This window comes from Hippoglossus stenolepis, chromosome 11, assembly GCF_022539355.2.
Source record: "Hippoglossus stenolepis isolate QCI-W04-F060 chromosome 11, HSTE1.2, whole genome shotgun sequence".
NCBI lineage: Eukaryota > Metazoa > Chordata > Actinopteri > Pleuronectiformes > Pleuronectidae > Hippoglossus > Hippoglossus stenolepis.
The window spans coordinates 11,299,802-11,320,381 of NC_061493.1; the positions used below are offsets into that span (position 1 = coordinate 11,299,802).

A 20,580-nucleotide genomic window follows, 5' to 3' on the forward strand; every position below is an offset into this window, starting at 1 on the left:
GTGGAAGTTGCATCAACCAAATTCATATGAAAGTGATTATGACTCCATTATCTGTAGGTGATTTTTTTTATGTATAGATTATGTGTGTGCAGGTGCAACAGTATTACACTGGATGTGATAAGAATATGAGAAGAATTGAAATAATGGCTCCTCTTGTGCAAGACAGAAAACACTGGGTTACACCATCTCTCCTGTCTGGACATGTTGGCTCTGTTTGAAAACAGCAGCTTTCATCATTCACCTCGCCCATCTGGAGTCAGCTGTGTCCTCTGCTCTCAAACACTCAGGTGGACTGGACGAGTTTTAATCTGACCAGAGATCAGCGTCTTTCCGCCGCGTCAGCCTGAAGGAGGTAACAACAAAAACACAACTAGCAGAGCTGCCATTGAGACGCTTCTCACCGCGGGCTGAGAGCCGGGGGTCTGTCCAGTGACGGAGCTCCGCAGTGTCTCAGAGGGGACACACAAAGACAGACAGACACAAAGACAGACAGACACAGACAGACGCTACTTCTTTCCTGTTTCCGCACGTTTAACCTTTAACTTACTTGCGCGCTTCTTTCTCGTCAGCGGCTCTTGTGCTGGGTTTATTTCTCGTTTTTGGTTTTTGTTCATCTTCACCCTGAACTCGTCTTCACACCAACCTGCAGCGTAACGTCGCCGTAATCCTTCAGAAAACTGCGCAGAGCTCACAGGTGCTGGGACTACTTTACCGAATGGAGGCGCACACAGTCTCGGGCGTGTCAGCGCGCAGGTAAGTGTTGTGTTGAACCTGCTGAGCGGCTGAGTTTACAGCTTTACTACATGCAGTAAAATAACCACTTGTGTTTTAATTAAAGTGAAACAAACTACTAGCTTACTGCTAAACAGTTTTCTGTGTCGCGTTACTAACACAACAGCGTGGTTCCAACAACCTATTATTATCAACTGGCAGTTTAATGCTTCTAATCGAGCTGACTTTTCATTGCTGGGGGCCATATGGCGCAAAAGTGCAGTGAGTATGTGTGTGGGTGTGGGTGTGGGTGTGTGTTTCAGGTCCAGGTATTCCTCATGTTGTGGGGACCTGAATGTAGTTACACAGTCACACTATGGGGACAAAGCATGTCCGTGTATGTGAATAATACCAGTTTAAGTTAGGTTGAGGCTAAGTTTAGCATTGAATTAGGTTTAGGCAAGTAGTGAGGAAAGAGGAAATCCCCATGAAATCAATGTAAATCAACGCAATGTCCTCTGAAGTCATGGAGACACAACTGTGTGTGTGCACATGTCTATCTATGGTTCAATACCATCATTGTGAGGACATTTTGATCAGTCCTCACAAATGCAAAGGGCTGTTTGAGGGTTGAGACTTGGTTTTAGGGTTAGGCATTCAGTTATGATCGTTAGGGTAAGGGGTTAGAGAATGCATTATGCTAATGAGTGTCCTCACTGTAGAGAGACTTGTGTGTGTGTCCTCATTTTTCCTTTTCCAGCATAAACACAGACCTTATCAGGTCCAGTAAACCTCATGAGGACCTACAGCCCAGTCCTAATTAGGTAAAACATCATTTCTGAGCTCCTGATTAAGGTTAGGGATAAGATGGAACTGGAGGTTAGGGTTAGGCATGAATTGGTCATGGTTAAGGATAAGGTTTTGGCTCGGCTGACAACAATCAATGGAAGTCAGTGCAAAGTCCTAGTAAGGATAGCTGCACAAACCAGTGTGCGTGTGTGTGTTGAGTGAAGCTGGCTATGGCCCCCAGGGACAAATACGTGAAACATCTTATCAGAGCTGCATTCTCTGACATGCTGCAGCTCATCGGTGAAACGCAGCACATCTCTGTTTGGAAAGAAGCCCCTTCATTGGTTCACACCTACTCCGCAGGTCGTAGTAACACTGTCTGCAGGACAAGATCACTTGTGACAACAGCTGTCATTTTTACAGCTCCGTGATCTAAGCAGGCGGAGGAAGCGCAGGATTTCTTATCTGAGGTGCAATGGTGACTCAAACCATAGTGTTTCCTGTCGGTTCATGTAAAACTGCTCTTGCAACCAACTCGGTCCCCGGCGCTCATCTGCACCACACTTTTGGCAGCGTCTGTGCATCTCATTGTGTGCTTGTGTTTGGTGCTGCAGGAGAGCTGAGGTTGACATGCCTGCACCCTGCTGAATGCCTTTCATGGCCCTGCATTAACATCACTATGGCACTGACAGAATTACTGCTGTGCTGACTTTAGCTCACTCTGCTCCCTCTGGCCATTCCTCTACTTTTTCTCTCTTTTTTTTCTTTGTGTCTTTCACTTTGTTTTCAACACATCTTTAAGGATTCTCCTCACATCTCATTTCCCCCATTTGTTTTGTGTCTCTCTTTACACATCCTAAGATTTTTTATTTTTTCATCTTTCAGGTCTCACGTTTGGTGAATTGATTGTGATACCCATCCAACCTTGTCTCTTTCAGCCTTCCTCTGCTTTGTCTCTTTGGTGTGGGCCATCTATCTCACCATGGACAGCCTGCTGAGCGGAGCCAGTGAAGGGGCCAGGGCTCTTCAGCCTGCACAGACCTCACCACGTCATAGATGCCACTTGCTGTCTTTACCTCTGTGAGAGTGACTGTTGGGGAAACAATAAAGCGTAAATTCCTCTCAGCTTGAACAAAGGAGCCATGCATCCGCTGCTCTCCCTCTGCGTCTTTTGGCTGCTGCCCGTGGCCTCGGTGCTGGAAGACGCCTCACCACTGGACTGTGTTCCCCGCAAAACTGTGCCCCATGATAGTGAGTGTTACTGCCTGTCTTGTATAACCTTAGCTTACAGTGTGTCATCCCATATTGGCACACACAGTTACACTAGGGATAGACTCATTGGGAAACAGGGTGGTTGCTCAATGATGAATCAGTCATGTTCTGTCACTAGGGGTCAAGGCTCACCTGTTTCACGAGAAAGGTGTTTTCAACTACTCCACCATGTTGTTGAGAGAAGACCTGGATCTGCTGCTGCTGGGTGCCAGGGAGGCAGTGTATGCTCTTGACCTCAACGACATCTCCAAGAAACATGCCTCAGTAAGAACACCCTTTGTTAACTATGCGGTTCTGGCCAGTTCCATCTTGGAGCAAGGCCCGTTGATTGTTAGCTTTTGGAATTTTCTTATCAGAGATTTCTTGGATGACGGCCAGAATTTTTTTATAACCACAAACTTCTGCGTTGGGCCCGACTCTGTGACCTGAATTTAACCTCTCAGGCTTACGTTGCTCTTGGGTTTTAATCTTGTCCAAACAAACTTTGAAATGCAAGCGTGGAGTTTGGAGGTAATGTTTTAACTTAACACAGAAAAACAACTAGCTTATGGTGAAAATTACCTCACTGATTTCAACTACTGCTAGCATTGCGTTTCTCAACCTCTATGATGGGAAACACATTGTGGTGGAGTGTGTAACAAAAACTGTTGTAACTCCTAGGTGAAATGGGAAGTGACGAAAGAGCAAAAAGATGAGTGCACAAACAAAGGCAAAGATCCTGAGGTGGGTCCCTTCTGGTTTTTCTCACTAGAACTGACTGTGCATTGAGCAGATGTAGTAATTGCTTTTTGATATGTATTTACAGAAGGACTGCATGAACTATATAAGGATATTACATAAGATGGAGGATAACAGGATGTATGTGTGTGGAACCAATGCCTTCGATCCAGAGTGTGATTACATGGTAAGACAAATTCAGAGCCGCTTGTCATTTTGTACAAACTAAACTGCCGTATGAGTTTTCCATCAAATTAAATGCTGTGTGTCAATGCAGTCCTATGCAGATGGGAAGCTGACTCTCGAGAACAAAGGAGAGGATGGCAAAGGGAAGTGTCCATTTGATCCTTCTCAGAGATACACCTCCATCATGGTTGGTGAGTAGCTGTTCAACAACGGATAAAGAAATTAAGATTGTTTAAAGGAGACATATTATAAAAAGCCTAAAGTCCACAGTAAACCCAAAGAAAACACTGCTCCAGGAACGTCCTTATCAGGAGTTTGGTCGTTACTTTTGGGGTCACGTGACATCACAATGCCCTACATTTGCATAATGCATGCCTAGCGGCTAGTGTGGCATGGCCGCTAGCAAAGCCACATTTCCTACATGTGCTGGAGGCTGATGACCAATCACAACAGAGGCGGCTAGCTGGCCAATGAGAGCAGACTGGGCTTTATTGGAAGTGGGGCCTTAAAGAGACAGGACATTAAACATTTTAATTTGTATTTTTGTGTTTTCTGTCTTATTTCAATAGATAACAACCTATACTCAGCCACTTCAATTAACTTCCTGGGCTCTGAACCAATCCTGATGCGCAGCTCTCCTGTCTCCATACGCACCGAGTTCAAGACTTCCTGGCTTAACGGTAAGATGTTACTTTTTTATAATTAATGTTTGGACTTCACTGTCTCTGCACTGAACTTGTTGAGCTTTGCTTGATAGCTGAGTCAAAGTTAATGTCTTTTCTCTTTTATACACCAGAGCCCCATTTTGTTTCTATGGCTCAGATGCCAGAGAGTGACAAAAATGAGGACGGAGATGACGACAAGGTTTACTTGTTCTTCAGTGAGACAGCTGTGGAGTGCGACTGCTACAACAAACTGATGGTCTCCCGTGTGGCCCGCGTCTGCAAGGTGATAAAGAGCTCACCATGCATGTGCTTATTTTAAACAGCTCCATTTACCAACACAATAGTATATAAACAGTGCTTCCTCAGTTATGCTCGTTCCGCCCTGTTCCGTTGTTTGATTGGAGGTTCCGTTTGTATGGAATTAACGGTGTGTCTGTGCCCACAGGGGGATCTTGGAGGTCAGAGGACTTTGCAGAAGAAGTGGACATCCTTCCTGAAGGCCAGGATGGACTGTCCGGTGCTGGAGTCTCAGCTGCCGCACATAATCCAGGACACTTACCTCTGGTGTGACCCCCAGCAGCACTGGAAGAACTGTTTGTTCTATGCCATCTTCACACCACAGTGGTGCGTTTGATTTACCAGACGTGTTAGTGTGTTTGTCCAAGAGGAAGGAGGGTTGCTTTTTTTCTTTAATGGTCTTTGGCACACCGCTTGGCTCACATTTTCTGTGTTTGTGTTTCAGGGGCACATCAGACCTGTCTGCAGTGTGTGCGTACCAGGTGTCTGACATCAGCAAAGTGTTTGCCCAGGGGAAGTACAAGACTCCAGTCCCCGTAGAAACCTCTTTTGTTAAGTGGGTGATGTATAGCGGAGATGTCCCCGTCCCTCGGCCTGGAGCTGTGAGTGTGCCCACTGTGTGTGTGTGTGTGTGTGTGTGTGTGTGTGTGTGTGTGTGTGTGTGTGTGTGTGTGTGTGTGTGTGTGTGTGTGTGTGTGTGTGTGTGTGTGTGTGTGTGTGTGTGTGTGTGTGTGTGTGTGTGTGTGTGTGTGTGTGTGTGTGTGTGTGAGAGAAAAAAAACAAAATCTCAAAAAGCAACTCCTTTTTGTTTTTAACGAGTGGCCCAGCAGGAAGCTGATTCCTTTTGTACTCTGACTCCGTTGTTCTCCCTTTTCTCTTTCCTTGCCCTCCTCTCTCTCGCCAGTGCATAAACAACGAGGCTCGTAAAGCGGGTATAAATCAGACTCTGGACCTCCCTGATCGGACCCTTCAATTTATCAAAGATAGGCCTCTCATGGACCAGTCTATCCAGCCAATAGGAGACAAGCCACTGCTGGTGCGAAGGGGAGCTACATTCACACGCATCATAGTCAATGAAATGCAGGCCGCAGATGGCGAGAAGTATCACGTGATGTTTGTTGGTACAGGTGTGTGTGGTCAGGCTTTTATAAATGCTGCAAACTGCCACTTCCTGTGTGTATTTCAATTTACTGCTTTTAAAAAGTGGACAAGATGAGTGTTACACGTGAGGCCATTTGCGTTAGTGTATAATACGGTAGGTTTTTCTGTTTTTATACGAAAAGACGAGGGCACCATGCTGAAAGCGGTGAACTACGATGGAGAGATGTTCATCATAGAGGAAATACAACTTTTCCAGCCCCCGGAGCCAATCAAGATTCTGAAGTTTTCTAATGTCACGGTAATTTGAAACCCAAACACAGTGAAAAATATATCACTTATTACATTAATGTAACTATTCATGTCCATTGTATATTTCTGCACATACAACAGTGTGATTGTTCTGCGTCTGTGTGCACAGGCTCAGCTCTATGCAGGTTCAGACTACGGAGCAGCACAGATCCCACTGGCCAGCTGTGAGAGGTCCTCATCCTGCATGGACTGCGTTCTAGCAAGAGACCCTTACTGTGGCTGGGACAATGTTGTTCGGAAATGCGTTGCCCTCTCGAGTTCACAAAGGTATAGGCAGCTCTTCAGACAAGCAGTGTTGTGATCTGTTTCAGCCAAACTAAATTTCCGTTATTTTTGCATCTTCTGCTTTAGAAAGCTGATCCAAAGTGTGAAAAAAGGAGACGCCTCTCTTTGCCCAGCTGCTGGTGAGTCAGAGCACAGTTAAACCGACGCAGTGTGATCAGCACATTTATTAGGATCCTGAATAAAACTGAATGTGTCAGGGTTTGCATTTTTTCCTTCTTAAGGCTCATTAATGCTAAACATAAATTACAGCCTCAGTATGTACTCTGCGTTCCTTTCATCTGTATTTGTGCACATCTTCTGAAAGCTTACAGACATGAATGGAGCAGATGAAACAGAGCAGTGCCCTAGGAAATCACAGGGCAGGGGGGCGGCAGTGTAGCCAATAGTCCAAGAGAGACAAGCATTAGACACAAGGAAGATTAACTCATCATAATTGAGGTCATTTGTGTCTGTTTGGTTTTCAGATCCTTTTAAACCAGTGAATCAGACCATCTGGCCTGGTAGCAACACGAAGCTCCATTGCCCTTCGCCTTCCAACTTGGCAGAAGCCAGGTGGGAGCGGGACAAAAAACCTCTGACCCCCTCAGACCGTTTTCAGCTACTGCAAGACGGACTGTTTATCTTCAACGCCTCAGACAGAGATGGTGGTCGCTACCGCTGCCTGTCTGTGGAGCGCTCGAAAACCAACGAGTACACAACCACTGTGGCAGAGTACCAGCTCACAATAGCCACAGCAGGCAAGGGCAAGGGCGTTGATATATTGTCTCCACAAGCCCAGAAGGACGGCCCCTCTGTGGCTGGACTGCAGGCCGTAGTAGTCATCCTGGTAATTTCCCTACTTGCTCTTTTGGCCTGGAACTTTTACAAAGGGCACATACCACTTCCCTGTAAGTGTGGGAAGAAAAATGGCAAACAATCCCACGAGGAGGGGGGGCTGAACTCTGAGCGCTACCAAGAGGCACAGAGGTCTGCGCCGGCAGAGGACAAGCCCATGGTGTCTGTAAGAGACAACGGCAGAAGCAATAACAACCACACCAGAGAGGAGGTGGAGTTCCGTGCTGCAGGGGAGAATGAATAACCAGAGTCAGAAATTGGAAAATGACAAGCAAATCATTCAGTTTACTCTTGAGGGGAGTTTTAAGTTTAAAAATGAGTGGGTAAGGCAGAAAACTTTTGTTTCAAAGCACAAATAGATTCATCGGTTCGTCTGTAATATCTGGGCTGAGACGTTGATTTCCATAAGAATTACATTAGGTTGGAGTAAAAGGGAATTTCCAGGTTAACGAAACCTTATTTTGAGAATCTATGAACTGTGACACCAAAAGTTCCTTTTTGTACAAATGAGTTGCTTGAATTTCAACAGTAGAATGTACATTTTAATAAGTATGTTTTTAGTTTTTTACTAATTGTTGTAAATTCTGTTATGGGTTGAATTTTCTTGTAAAGATTGGTGTGGTTTTTGACAGGGAATGTACAATGACTAAAATTGAGCCAATTAATTCCTAACCACTAAATGCAAAGATTTGTTTTGTTGTATTAAAACCTTTTTCTACCAGATGCATGTGTTGTTGCAGTGAATCCAAATATTAGCAACAGGGTTTTTACTAGTTTTCTACGAGACAGGACTTGACATGAATGTGAAGAACAGATGTGGACGTTAATCACACTTCTAAATCATCTTGGTACTTTTACAGTTTTGAACATAGAATCTCTTGAATAGACACCCAAGTGTTATGACTCTGAAATCTGATGTTGTAAATTGGCAGACAACCATCACTCAGACACAGCTTGCATAGAGTAAAAATCATCTTTAATGTGTAATTTGCAAACTACATTACAATTGACTTTTTAAAACAACAGTACAGAAATTATTTGTAACTTTAACAAATTGGCTTTTCTGAAACGATACAACAATGCAGATACAGCATAAATCATAAACTGCGTGTGTTTAAAACCCAGGGACTGGGCTCTTGGTCCATCCTCTTACGTGGCGTCTATCTCCTGTAGCGGTACCTCTTGAAGTGGAACCACAGCTGGAAGATCCCATTGGCAAACTGACAGCGGAAGCCATGCCGGTGAGAGTACTCCCACTCCCTGTTCACGATCTTGAAGGCGATGTCCTCGTACGGAGGCCCTGCGTGGAATCTTAATATCCCAAAGTCCTTGTTGTCGGGACTGGGCTCGAGGAAGTACTGGGGGGTGGAGCGCTTGTCGATCAGGTCCGGATAGAAAATGTTGAACTTGTATCCCTGGACGATCTTGGGCGGAGGGTTGTCGAAGTCGTAATGCGTCTGGTTGTATTTGTTCCACTCAAAGCCTGTGTGCACCCGATTGAAGAAGCGGGGTTTCCTGGGGCGATATTTGTCTGCCCACAGGTACATCTTCCCCGTGACTGGGAACTCTACACTGAACTGGGCCTCATCATTACCCATGCCCTCTTTGGCACGACGAACAAAGGCGTCCTCGGCGCTCTCGCTTGCTTCGCCTGATGGACAGAGAAATCAAAGAAGCAGCAGTTAGTGAAATATCTGCGCCACATTAACACATATTTTACACTTCTACTGCTTGGAATTGACTCTTCTAGATGTTCTCTTACAACTGGCAACACAATTTATTATCTTAATACACATCTTGTTTTTGTGTGTGTGTTTTTATAAGGTCTCATACCGGTAACTTGGAGCTGTGTGCGTGCCAGCTGCAGTCGGTGTGCGTCCTCCTCCGGGGTGATGGTGTGCGTGTCCAGCGGCAGCTCAGACTGCGTAAGCAGCGTAGGACTGTAGCGGCCTGAGTCATACTCTGCCTGGCTCTGCTGGATCAGGTCCTCCTCTGTCAATACGGCCTCCACCACCTCGCCCTTCTCCTCTCCACCCTTTTCTCTTCCCTCCTCATCTTGTTTTCCTGTTGGGGATTTGGATGGTCCCGCCTCTTCGTCCTTGCCATCCGTTTCTCTGTTCTTATTTTTTGTGGAGGACAAAGATGACGACTGTCCGGGTTCTTCTGTTGCAGTCTCTCTGGTTCTCGCTCTCTCCCTGTGGTTAAAAAAATATATATATATATACATTTCGATGCATCCACAATTAATGTTTGCATACATTTCAGTGAGAACTAATGCAGCCTGATGGGAAATTTGACCCCGGGCCACAGTAACTGACCGAGCCTACGGGTCTCTACAGTTTCTGGATGTGTGCAGCATGTGCTGTGTGGGTAACTTACTCATCTTCGTCATTGTCTGGCTCCTCTTTGATGATGGGGAACAACGGCTCACTTTCCACTCCTTGTTCCTGTTTGAGCTTGAAAAGCTTCTGACGCAGCACATCTTGGTGTCGCTCTCTCAACCTGATACATAAAAAAACACACACACACACACACACAAATAAGCGATTATTTCTACTCCAAATCTGTACAACTCCAAATCTGTACAACTTCTAGCAAAATGTACAAAATTACTATGTAATTACTATGTAATTACTATGTTTTTGCCATTTTAAAATTAGCTCAGTAATTGTATAGTTTAATCAAAGAATAGTGGGGTTCATTTTCAACATCGCACAGTAACATTCAGTCAGGGGTAAGGTTAGGGTCTTGACAACCACTCATCCACTTCCCAGCGTCCTCAGCAACAACAATATCAAGTTTGATGTCAATCGGATGAGTGTTTGCCAAGACAATTTAATGACAGAAAGACAGATTTCTGAATTAATTAGGATTTCAGGAGCAGAGGAACAGTGGGCGTACCTGGCTCTGGCCATGTAGACCCTGACTTGCTGCAGCAGGCTCTCCCAGTAACCAATATCAAGGTTGGATCCTCCAGCCCGAATCTTTGTCTCTATGTTCAGGTGCAGAGCCTGCAACTGGCTGTACGTCTTTCCTTTGAACACTATCTGGACGTCAGTGCTCACAGCTGTGTTGATGCCCTCACGCCGGTCTCCTGGGGTTTCACAAAGATTGCATTAAGAAAAGAAAAAGAATGTGTGGCTGAGCATAGCTTCCTGTGGCATTCACTACTGTTTGATGATAATGTGGGAAAAATCAAGTACCCGGTCCTTTCCCAGAGGCCTCCAGTTTTCTCAGTTTGCTGATCTCGTCCTCAGTGATGGTCGTCATGTCTCTCCAGAAGTCCACGTTTTTGCCTTGCTCCAACTCCATATACACCTGTCGGTATGACAGCACTTACAATGAGAGTCCGTTTTAACTATAAAAGGTGCAAAGCAACAAATAACATGTCCTCTGTTGTGTTTAGGGTCAGAACATCTCTACTGAGTTCACACTCATTCATGGTTAATGTTGTGTCTACATTTGACTGTATTGCGGCACAATTAAAAGTAACAGAACGCTGTGCACCAGATTCACATCTATATGAATAATTAAATTATGGAATTTTTTTAACATATTACAGAGCCTGACATCTCAAATATGAAGAAGCAATACTTTTTGAATATGTGGGCGTTTGGCACCCCTCAGTGGCAATTACAGGAAATAGTCATGAAAGAAAACAGATTGCTGTGATTGTTGGTAGATTTGGCCTTTTTTTAAACATATCTCACTCTTTAGTAAAGACAGGAGACAGACTACATAAAAAAATAACAATGATCAAACCCATGCAAATTCAGCAGAAGGTCCAGTTGCTAAAGAAGTGATGCATTTCTAATCACAGTATTGAGTTTGTTTATTTCAACAGGATGCATTTTATATGAATATGTATTTACTGGGTATTGTTCCTGCAATCTTTATCTTTTTCACAGTACTCTGTTTAATACACTATCCCCCCTTTAAAATCAAGCCTGACTGGAGCTATGCTAAGCTACAGCTATACCAGTTTGACCTTGGAATGTAACATAACAACACACCTTGATGTCCTCCAGCAGGTCATCCATGTCGGTGACTGTGAGCCCATTGAGGAAGGTGTAAGGTTCATGCATCTCCACAGCGAGATCGTCATCCTCCGCACTGATGTACTTCGCCAAAAGATCAATGGGTTTGGCGCGACCATCACGAATTCGAATCTTTGATCTAAAAACACAGCGCACAGGGATTTTCAGAAAATGCGTGCAAGTATTCAGGAACTGGTGCAGGAGCCTGGAACTGGACTGGAATAGTGCAAACAAACTGATACACACATACACATGTGGTAAATCATAGTAAAAGAGAACTCCTCTGTGACATGATAAGGGGACTCTGTCAGAATGTATATTAAATACTAGCAAACTAGTACGAGAATTATTAATACGGCCAGTAAAAAATTCTAGGGGAGTCATGTCAAGCTTTTGGACATTTATAATAAGCAGGTCCTTAAGAGGTCCCATGCTATCTTGGACTTTTAAGACATTTCACTCCAAAAGGGAGTTTCAGTGATCGGTCTGTGAGATTGTACCGTCAAAACATCCCACGTTAAGATTATCTTTTAACATAACTCCATTTCTCTGTGATGTGTTTCTGCTGGAGAGCATGACAACCCGACCCAAACCTGAAGGGACGCGCCGGGTCCGGCCCTGTCTGAACACCTGTCAGGCTTGGGTCGGGCTTGGCCTCTACTCTACCACAGCAAACCCTGACTAATAGGCTTCGTGCGTTGTATAATGGTCTTGTATATTTACAATCTGCAATTTTTCCATTCCTAATTCTATGCACATTTGTACTAAAGCTTACTGGCACTTTTGTACTTGGTGTGAATTTATATTCTATATACCAGCTCTATATTTTTAGTGTTTTTAGTGTTGTCACACTCAATGTTTATTTGTTTAGAGTGAACTCAAGCAGGACAGTAAAGACGACCATGAACCTTAAACCTTGTAATTGTTGCTGGAGACTTACCGTAGTTTGGCCTGGTGCAAGTGGAAGTTGTCTTCCTGTTCGGCCCAGGTCTTGAAATGCTCCGCCTCTTTCTCTCTCTGCAGCATCTCCAGCTCAGTCTCTCTCATGGCTTTCTCTCGCTCCCGCTCCAGACGAAGTTGTTTAACCTACACAATTATAATATTTCATTAAGACGCTGTTTCTCATAACTCTGTAACATTACATGACCACAAACAAATATATAACCTCGTGCTCATACCTTCTGCAGCTCTCTGCGGTTCTCCTCCTGAATATGTTTGTTCCTGTCTTTGAGATCTTTTTCTCCGAGATGACCGATGCCTTTCATATCCAACGCCTGAAAACCACACACACACAAACATATTTACACAATAATCAAGTTTTGGAAAGAAAAGTTCCAAACTACTCTGACTGAGTGGATCAGTAGCTACTGGGCGCTGCTCCCCAACTCACCTTCTGCCATTTAAATGTTCCTAACAAGTTGTTGTCACCGAAGGGATTGTCTGCATTGGTGTACCCCATGTACTCCTCGCTCCAGCCCATCTTTTCTCTCCTTTTCTTCTCCTTTGTTTCCTTCTTTGCCAGTCTTCTGGACCTCTTCTCCTCTGGTGTCTCCAGAGCTTTCAGCATGTCCTTCTGTTTCTTCCTATCCTCCTTCACTTTAACTGCACGGCCCTCTTGATCAGAACCTGAGCTATCAGATGACTCGGGGGAGCTGGAACGCTGCCTCCCTCTATCTCTGTAGACTCTATCCCTGTCGACCCTCTCTCTGTCACTCTCTCTGCTTTGTTCGCTTCTCCCTTGCTCTCTGTCCTCGCTCCTCTTCCTTTGCTCTTGGCTTTTGTCTCCCTCTGCTTTTCTCTCCCTGTCTCTGCTGCTGCTCCTCTTCCTCTCTCTGTCTCTATCTCCATCTCGCTCCTTTCTCTGTCTACCCTGAGCTGGACTCCGTCTGTCAGGACTTCTCCTTCTTCTTCTTTCTCTATCACTGCTTCCATCATGGGAGTCAGAGCTGGACCCAGACTTTCTCCTCGTCCTGTCATGAGATGGTCCTCTCCTCGTCTCCATTTCCTTTCTCCTTCTCATCATTTTAGGATCATCTGAATCAGAACTGGGACAAAAAATATTCAGCTGCAACCTGAAACGTCACCACTAGATGTCTTTAAATTCTACACACGGAACCTTTAAGTACATTTGTGCTCCTTTATGAGAAACCATGGTCTTACGTATTCAGCAGAGATATGTTAACAGGCTCTAATAAAGAACATATTCAGAGATGTATAGATGTTATAGAATATAGATGTTTTAGTATTAAGAAGTTATCCCTAAATCTTTGAAAAGTTTAACTAATGCTCTGGTGACTTTTCTCAAACTGTGACGGATCAGAAACTCTGACAGTCAGTAACTGATCCACCTGATGCGTTGTAACCGCAGGTCACCGGGACTCGATGAGAAGCAGCACTGACAGTGAATAGAAGAAGACCGTTACCTGGATGTCCGACCCCTGGACTTGCTCCTGGGCCGGTGTGCTCCCGGCCTCATGTCGCTCTCAGAGCCGCTTCTGGAGCCGGGACGGTCCTTGTGTTGAGGCCGACGCCGGGCAGGGGATCCGCCGCTGGAGTTCCTGCTGACGGACCGCACGCGGCCACGGGCGGTTCTTTTCGCGTCCGCGGACCGACTGCGGTCTCTCCGGTCCTCTGGAGACCGAGACCTGCTCACTTTGGACCGGTTCCGCGGCTCCCGGCCCCGGCTTCTGGACCTGGAGCGGGACCGACGTCGTGACTTCGAACTCATCGCGAAGTTCTTCTCAGTGCGGGGTCCTGGAAGTCCCGAGTCGCGTAAATAAGAGGTAACAAAGACATCGGTTTACTGACCCCACGGTGTAAATACAACACAGTTTAAATTTTAAAAAACAGTCAATTTGTGACACACATATGTAAATATTCGTGTTGACCGCAACAAATTCCTCAAAACAATATGATATTTGTATGGTTATAAATTAACTACTCAGGCTGTTAAAAGGCCAGCTCAGGGGGGCTTTCTACACTGTGGCGCATATTACTGACGTCAGGTGCATAGCTGGCGAAAAATAAATAACAAATAAATTAGCGTTAAGTTTAAATGCAGTTTTTACAGCACATGAAACATCCGGAGCAGATTTAGCGTCACTTACACGTGGTCCTCTGTTAAAACAACCTGAGAATGAAAATAGGTCAGAGCCGCTTCTCTCAAACACAAACAACATCGCGTTTTGGTGACGTCATGTCATTGATAAATGAAGTTCTCCCAGTTTCCCCTTTAAATAACTATTCAAGAAATAATGGTCGTAACAAAACGATTCACACGTGTTTGACTTTAATGTGATACAACACAGTGCATGTATGTGAAGCCGTGTGGCTTGTCTGTTGTTTTCCGTGGAAAAAATGAAGGCTGCAGATTAAGTTGAACTACAAATACCAGAAGCCAAGGCGGCCATTGCCTGTTTTGATGGGAGAGGGGGGACTTCTTTCAACAACACTGTTCTTCACCCGGTGATGTGTTGGGACATTAGCAGCTTCATATCTGACAGGAGCGAACCAGCGGCTGTTTTCTCTTCCGCTCCGGTGATCTCAGGGAGCTGAACGCGGTCGGTTCCTCGGTGAAGTGGCCTCCAGCTGCCCGTGAAAGGAACAGCTTTGTCGGCTAGCTCACATTAGCCAGCCCGTTACCAGTAGATTTACGGCGGCTTATGTCCGGCGGCTGCCCTGCCAGGTAGATCAACTAAAGCCGGAGGGTCAGCCACCATGGTTCAGCCACTTCACCAGAGACCGAGTGTTGACGTTTGAGAGCAATTCATTTAGATTATTTTGGGGGGAACAAACGCGACCTTTTGCTTGCGTGTGCGCAGCCGGGCTGGTTTGGCCTGTTTTCATTGTCTGCGAACATCGAGAACACACAAGTTGTTGTTGTTTGGCCGGTGAGTGGTTCACTTAAAGCCGCGTTGCTGTAAACAACCCCCGTCAGCTGTCCACTCCTCCACCGTCCTGAGAGCCAGCAGGTCCAGGATGGCGCAACACAACTCCACTCATGTAGCCAGCTCTCAGAAGGCACTCATGTTGGAGATGAAGAGTCTTCAGGAGGAGCCCGTCGAGGGCTTCAAAATAACACTGGTGGACGAGGCGGATCTCTACAACTGGGAAGTGGCCATTTTCGGACCCCCAAACACTCACTATGAAGGGGGCTACTTCAAGGTAAGACGAGGAAGGAATACCATTTTACCAGACATGTTTCTAGACTCATCTAACAGTTCATTAAAACACACACAGCACATCAATCAGTCAAATGTATGTGTATAGCCAATATTCACAAATCCTCTTTGGCTCATGGGGCTGAACAAGGTGTCGAAATCATCTGTCCTCAACCCTCGACTAGACTGAGATAGAAAAAAACAATTTAAACAAAAATCAGAAATCCTTCAAGTACAATAAATGTAGATTGTAACATCAACTAAATAACAATATTTACAACTTTCAAGACAGCATCTAACCTAAATGGAGAGGATCCATGTTTAAAGTATGTATACAAAAAAAAAAAAATTTCAGACACCGAGTAAGGACGCAGTAATGACAACTGTAATGAGAGCAATATTGCCAGTCATAGATCCCACTGCGTTTCATGATCACAATGTGGCCGCAGCCATGATCCTATATATGCAACAAGTAAGCACAAGGACTCCAGAGAAGAAGTTGAGTCAGTGACAAGCTGCACTATATTTCACACACTCATAGATAACAGTCACCTAAATGTGCTTGATTCATTTAATCAAGATCCATCCATTAATCTTGAGATAAGGTTGAAAATGTCGAAAACGCCCTATCTAACAATGTTAAGGAAAGTAAAAAAACCTGGATCCGCACCAATATTTAATGGCTTCTTCCCTGACCCATACCGCATCCTTCCACCAGGTTTTGTGGAAATCTGTTCAGTTGTTTCTGTGTAATCTCAGAAACAAACCCACAAACAAATGGACAGGGGTCAAAGCCTCGTTGGCAGAGGTAAACCGGAGATTTTCTAAGACTTTAAGTCTAACAGTTTCCAGTTTGTTGTGACTGTTCCCTCAGGATACACAGAGACTTCCTGCTCACCTTCTGTTTCCACAAAGCCCACAATTACCTCTGCTACCATCTGATTAGTTTGCTGGACAACCCCTGCAGCTTGAGCCTGTTGTCACTTTCCAGGTTGCTGCACTCATGCAGTGAAATGAGACATTTCCAGGACTCCACAGCTATTCAGTAGTTTGAGCAGATAAACAAACACACCTCTTAAAACCGTATTCAGCGTCCACAGAGGAAAAGGTGTAAAGGTAGAACTCGTAAGGCGCCGCCGTCATTAAAACTCAAGCCTGTTAATGAAAACTGTAGCGGCACAGTGTACAGTTACATGTAAATGTCCTTCTTGTATCTGTTTTGTGCCCCAGGCTCGGATCAAGTTCCCTATGGACTACCCGTACTCCCCACCCTCCTTCCGATTCCTCACCAAGATGTGGCACCCCAACATCTATGAGGTGTGGTATCACAGTCTGGCTCAACTTTATATGAACTTGTGTGTGTTCTCTTGATATTGTATTTGATTTAAATAGCTGCCCTACACGTGAAAATGAAAAGAGTCAATTTCCTTTGTTTCAGAATGGAGATGTGTGTATTTCTATATTGCACCCTCCAGTGGACGACCCGCAGAGTGGAGAGCTTCCTTCAGAGAGATGGAATCCCACCCAGAATGTCCGGTTAGCACCCACCTTCAATATCTCCCCTCCTATATCTCCTGTTTCTGGTTACCTCCCTGCTTTGTGCTCTTGAAAACCACCTGACTCGTACCTTTAGCTCATGACGTTTGTCTTCAGAATATACAATATTCTATACTATAGACTAACAATGAATCCATATGCAGGGATTCTACACCGCATGTGCAACTGGATCTTTTTTGGGCCCGAGCTGTCGATAGGTGCCATTCTTTCGCAACTCATCCATTATTTGTAGAATCGTAAAATTTGTAGAGACTAAAGCTCAGTTTAAAACATATTTTTATTTCTTTGTTGAAACAGCCACCACAAAGGTGGGATATTATTCATTATGGATTGTATAGTTGTACCTTGTAAAGAGGTCAGGGGGCTGTTTTCTCTTCCGCTCCGGTGATCTCAGGGAGCTGAACACGGTCGGTTCCTCGGTGAAGTGGCCTCCAGCTGCCTGTGAAAGGAACAGCTTTTTTCGGCTAGCTCTGCATTAGCTTCAGTGTTCACACTAGAGCTGAAATGATTAGTCAGTTAACTGATTAGCTGGAAACACTTATTCATAGCATTCATAAGCAGAATATAAACATTTAATAAGTAGATTATTACACACTAACATGGAGTGTTAGTGGAGGCTGGTGTATAAACAGATAATACATGACAGTAATACAGTAAAACACAGTTGTATCATGTCTTCAGATGAGACATCATTAATATGGATGAAATCTACACATTAGTAAACATTAACAATGTCCTTATAGTTGGGTAGTTGATAGTAATAAATTTTTTGAAAAAGTAATTGGCAATTAAATAAGTTGTTGAAAAAAATCCTTAGTTGCAGAACAAATTCAGATAGCTCAAAAGAAGCAGTTCCAAGAAAACTGGCATTAAAGACAAAGTTGACAAAATGTATTTTTCAAATGAATAATTAATGTGTTTGTGTTCTTTAAAAATGGGCTAATACGTAATTTCAGGAAGATATTTTTTCACCCTGAATTAATTAAACACATTCTCTTTTAACTCGTGTGTTTTTCTCCAGGACCATTTTACTGAGCGTGATCTCGCTGCTGAATGAACCCAACACCTTCTCTCCTGCTAACGTGGACGCTTCTGTCATGTACCGTAAATGGAGGGACAGCAAGGGCAAGGACCGTGAATACGTAGAAATCATCAGGTAAAATTTCGAACTGTGTTTTCACAGGCTAAGCTCTTCCTGAGGAGTCAGTGTGTGAGTGTTTTCTTAATTTCTCCCTCAGGAAACAGGTTTTGGCCACTAAAGCAGAAGCAGAGCGCGACGGCGTGAAAGTCCCAATCACACTAGCAGAGTACTGCGTCCGCACACGCGTCCCGGCCCCTGATGAAGGCTCCGACCTCTTCTATGACTATTACTATGACGACGACGATGTGGAGGACGAGGACGGTGACTGCTGCTACGATGAGGACGACTCAGGCAACGAGGAGTCATGACATGCTTTATGACAGCAACGCAGTCTAGCTGACATATGCTACCCCCTTTTTTTCTGCCCGGGTTGCCAGATATTCGAGGCCTACAACCAAGAAAGATTTGAAGCTTCCCACTTCTCAACTAATGAAATGAGCTGTTTTACCTAAACCTCTCAGGAGGATTGAATCGATGCGTCGTTGTGGAAGGGTCAGACCTGGTTAAGATTTCCACCAGCACAATAGTCACCAATTTCGCCAGTTTCGCAGTTTTCATCACCACCTCAAACCTTATTTTGAGAGAATAACTTCAACTATCGCTTTATCCCATTGAGTTGTCCAGTCCACTGTACAGTTTAAGGTGTTGTTGGATCCACATCAGCAACATTTGCTCTGGTGCAAACACTTCCAAACGTTTCTCAGCCTCTCTCCTGCATATCTTTATTTCCTTAATTGTAATTAGATAGCGCTGCCCAGTAGTTGGTCTATATGACTGACGAATGAAGAGGACTTACAGGAGCCTGACTGTGTTGAGCAGTTTACTGCAAACACATTGAATCAGACATTTCCGAGTTTCACAGTCTCCTCTCGCTGCGACAGGACGGGATATGATTTGACACGGGCCGTGTTTTCCAAGTTCCTGTGCATGCCTGAACACTTATGGAAGCGTTGTGTGTCTTTGACTGAAGGACGATTCCCCTCCATCGTGATCTGATCTCAGCTTGCTGATGACCAGCACTTGTAATAATGGGGGACGGTGTCGGTGGCTCAAAGTTCTCATGAACATTTTTTTTGCTAACGTTGATCTTTGCCGTGTTTCTTCTGGTTACTGTTGGATGTGTTTCTCTGTCATTTTGAGTGGGGGTTCTGTTATTTGAAGTAGCTCAGATGTAAGAGTCGTGTAGGATGACCATGTTTTTCAGGGTGGGGGTGGTGGTGGTGGTGTTGGGCAGAAATAATTAATGATCCGAGCTGTATTTCTCCTCAGGTTTGTGGCCTTAAAGAGCCAACAACCCGAAACCAGTGTAAAAGGAAGCCCAAAATATTTCATGACTGTTTGTTGTATTCTTGTCTTCTTTTTGTTCTCTTGCAAGCTTTGTTATTTTACTCTCTTTCTTTGGGTAGACATTATGCCTGCAGTCTCTGCTTGAGAATGTTTCTTTTGTTGTGATCAGATTTTTAGCTTTAATTGGCAAAAAAAAGCTTCTGTAGGAAAAAGTGTCTTTCACAAGGTGTTGTTGCAGTTTCAGTCAAGATTATCACAGTTTTTTAGCCCTGGACATGAAGAAGAGGAAGGACATCATGATTTATTTTAATTTCAGTTCTTTGTGTTGGCCGAGAGTCGACAGGTTTTGGCATAATACGTTTTAAAGCGTATGGGTGTCCTCTGTGCATTTTTGCGTATTGATCTTGATTGTTTGCTTAAATGTGGACTTCATACTGAATTTCTCAGGATAATGAATTACATTATGACGAATTCAATTCACTTCAGACAAGCAGATATTTGTCATTTTTTAGGTTTTCTTCATGATTTACAGCTTCAACTGGAACCATAACTGATATGCACATGTAGCTGTATGGGTGATTACCATGTTGTTTTACTCACCTGCGTTTATTTTTTATTTTCTGCTATTAAAAACTGAAAAATAAAAATGTATTGGAAAGAGATAAACAGAGTCTTGAAAGTTTATTAACAGTAACCTGTTATTTTAGGCTTCATCTGGGGATGAGTTCTGTTCTATCAGAAAAGCCTTGAAGACTTCATGAATGTTTTCAAAGAAGATTTAGGGGGTGCACCTTTCAAGTTAGCCTTTCATAAACATAAGTGAATTTACTGTTAAGTTGGTATTTATCCACATTAAATAACTCTTTACATCACTAATAATATATGTTAAGTGCTGCAAATAACTATCATAAATGAACACGTGTTTTTTAAAGAGAAAGGGGTTATCGTACAGTTTATGAGAACACTGACCTTTCATTTGTAAGGCTTCAGCTAGGTAAAATCTGTTAATTCTAAATCAGTATGGATTCCTACAGGACAAGAACGTGTTTCTTTTTCTTGAAACATACATAAAACACATACAAAACTTCCAGAGAGCATTTACATAAAGACAAAGATTATATCAAAGTTGTCAAACATATGAAAGGGGGATATTTAGACTAGAAACTAAACACATGTGGTTACAAACCTCCACCCACTGGACCTCCATAAGGGGGGACATGAATTAAAATAAC

General features: G+C 44.0%; 3 protein-coding genes across 4 annotated transcripts; 2 read left to right on the forward strand and 1 right to left on the reverse strand.

Moving 5' to 3' along the window:
• The first annotated feature begins 226 nt into the window (after nt 1-226).
• sema4e (semaphorin 4e) lies at nt 227-7,889 on the forward strand. Of its 2 annotated transcripts, none has more exons than XM_035169633.2 (15): nt 227-352; nt 2,439-2,751; nt 2,891-3,036; nt 3,433-3,495; nt 3,578-3,676; nt 3,767-3,866; nt 4,245-4,355; nt 4,472-4,623; nt 4,786-4,964; nt 5,083-5,239; nt 5,542-5,764; nt 5,921-6,036; nt 6,157-6,314; nt 6,399-6,451; nt 6,797-7,889. In XM_035169633.2, exons 2-15 carry the CDS (start codon nt 2,643-2,645, stop codon nt 7,408-7,410), a joined length of 2,280 nt encoding a protein of 759 aa, XP_035025524.1. In that variant the 5' UTR covers nt 227-352; nt 2,439-2,642; the 3' UTR covers nt 7,411-7,889. The 2 variants fall into 2 exon arrangements, with proteins under 2 accessions (XP_035025524.1, XP_035025522.1); XM_035169631.2 differs by lacking the exon at nt 227-352 and adding an exon at nt 363-753.
• A 236-nt stretch (nt 7,890-8,125) lies between these two features.
• cactin lies at nt 8,126-13,971 on the reverse strand. The gene is made up of 10 exons (XM_035169630.2): nt 13,627-13,971; nt 12,594-13,248; nt 12,382-12,477; nt 12,144-12,289; nt 11,180-11,342; nt 10,370-10,484; nt 10,068-10,260; nt 9,546-9,668; nt 9,000-9,361; nt 8,126-8,817 (listed from the first exon to the last, which is right to left on the reverse strand). The coding sequence occupies exons 1-10, from the start codon at nt 13,929-13,931 to the stop codon at nt 8,327-8,329; spliced, it is 2,649 nt and encodes an 882-aa protein (XP_035025521.2). The 5' UTR covers nt 13,932-13,971; the 3' UTR covers nt 8,126-8,326.
• Nucleotides 13,972-14,617: 646 nt separating this feature from the next.
• cdc34b (cell division cycle 34 homolog (S. cerevisiae) b) lies at nt 14,618-20,010 on the forward strand. Its single transcript, XM_035169634.2, has 5 exons — nt 14,618-15,367; nt 16,594-16,680; nt 16,802-16,899; nt 17,942-18,076; nt 18,159-20,010. The coding sequence occupies exons 1-5, from the start codon at nt 15,182-15,184 to the stop codon at nt 18,367-18,369; spliced, it is 717 nt and encodes a 238-aa protein (XP_035025525.1). The 5' UTR covers nt 14,618-15,181; the 3' UTR covers nt 18,370-20,010.
• Nucleotides 20,011-20,580: the final 570 nt, after the last annotated feature.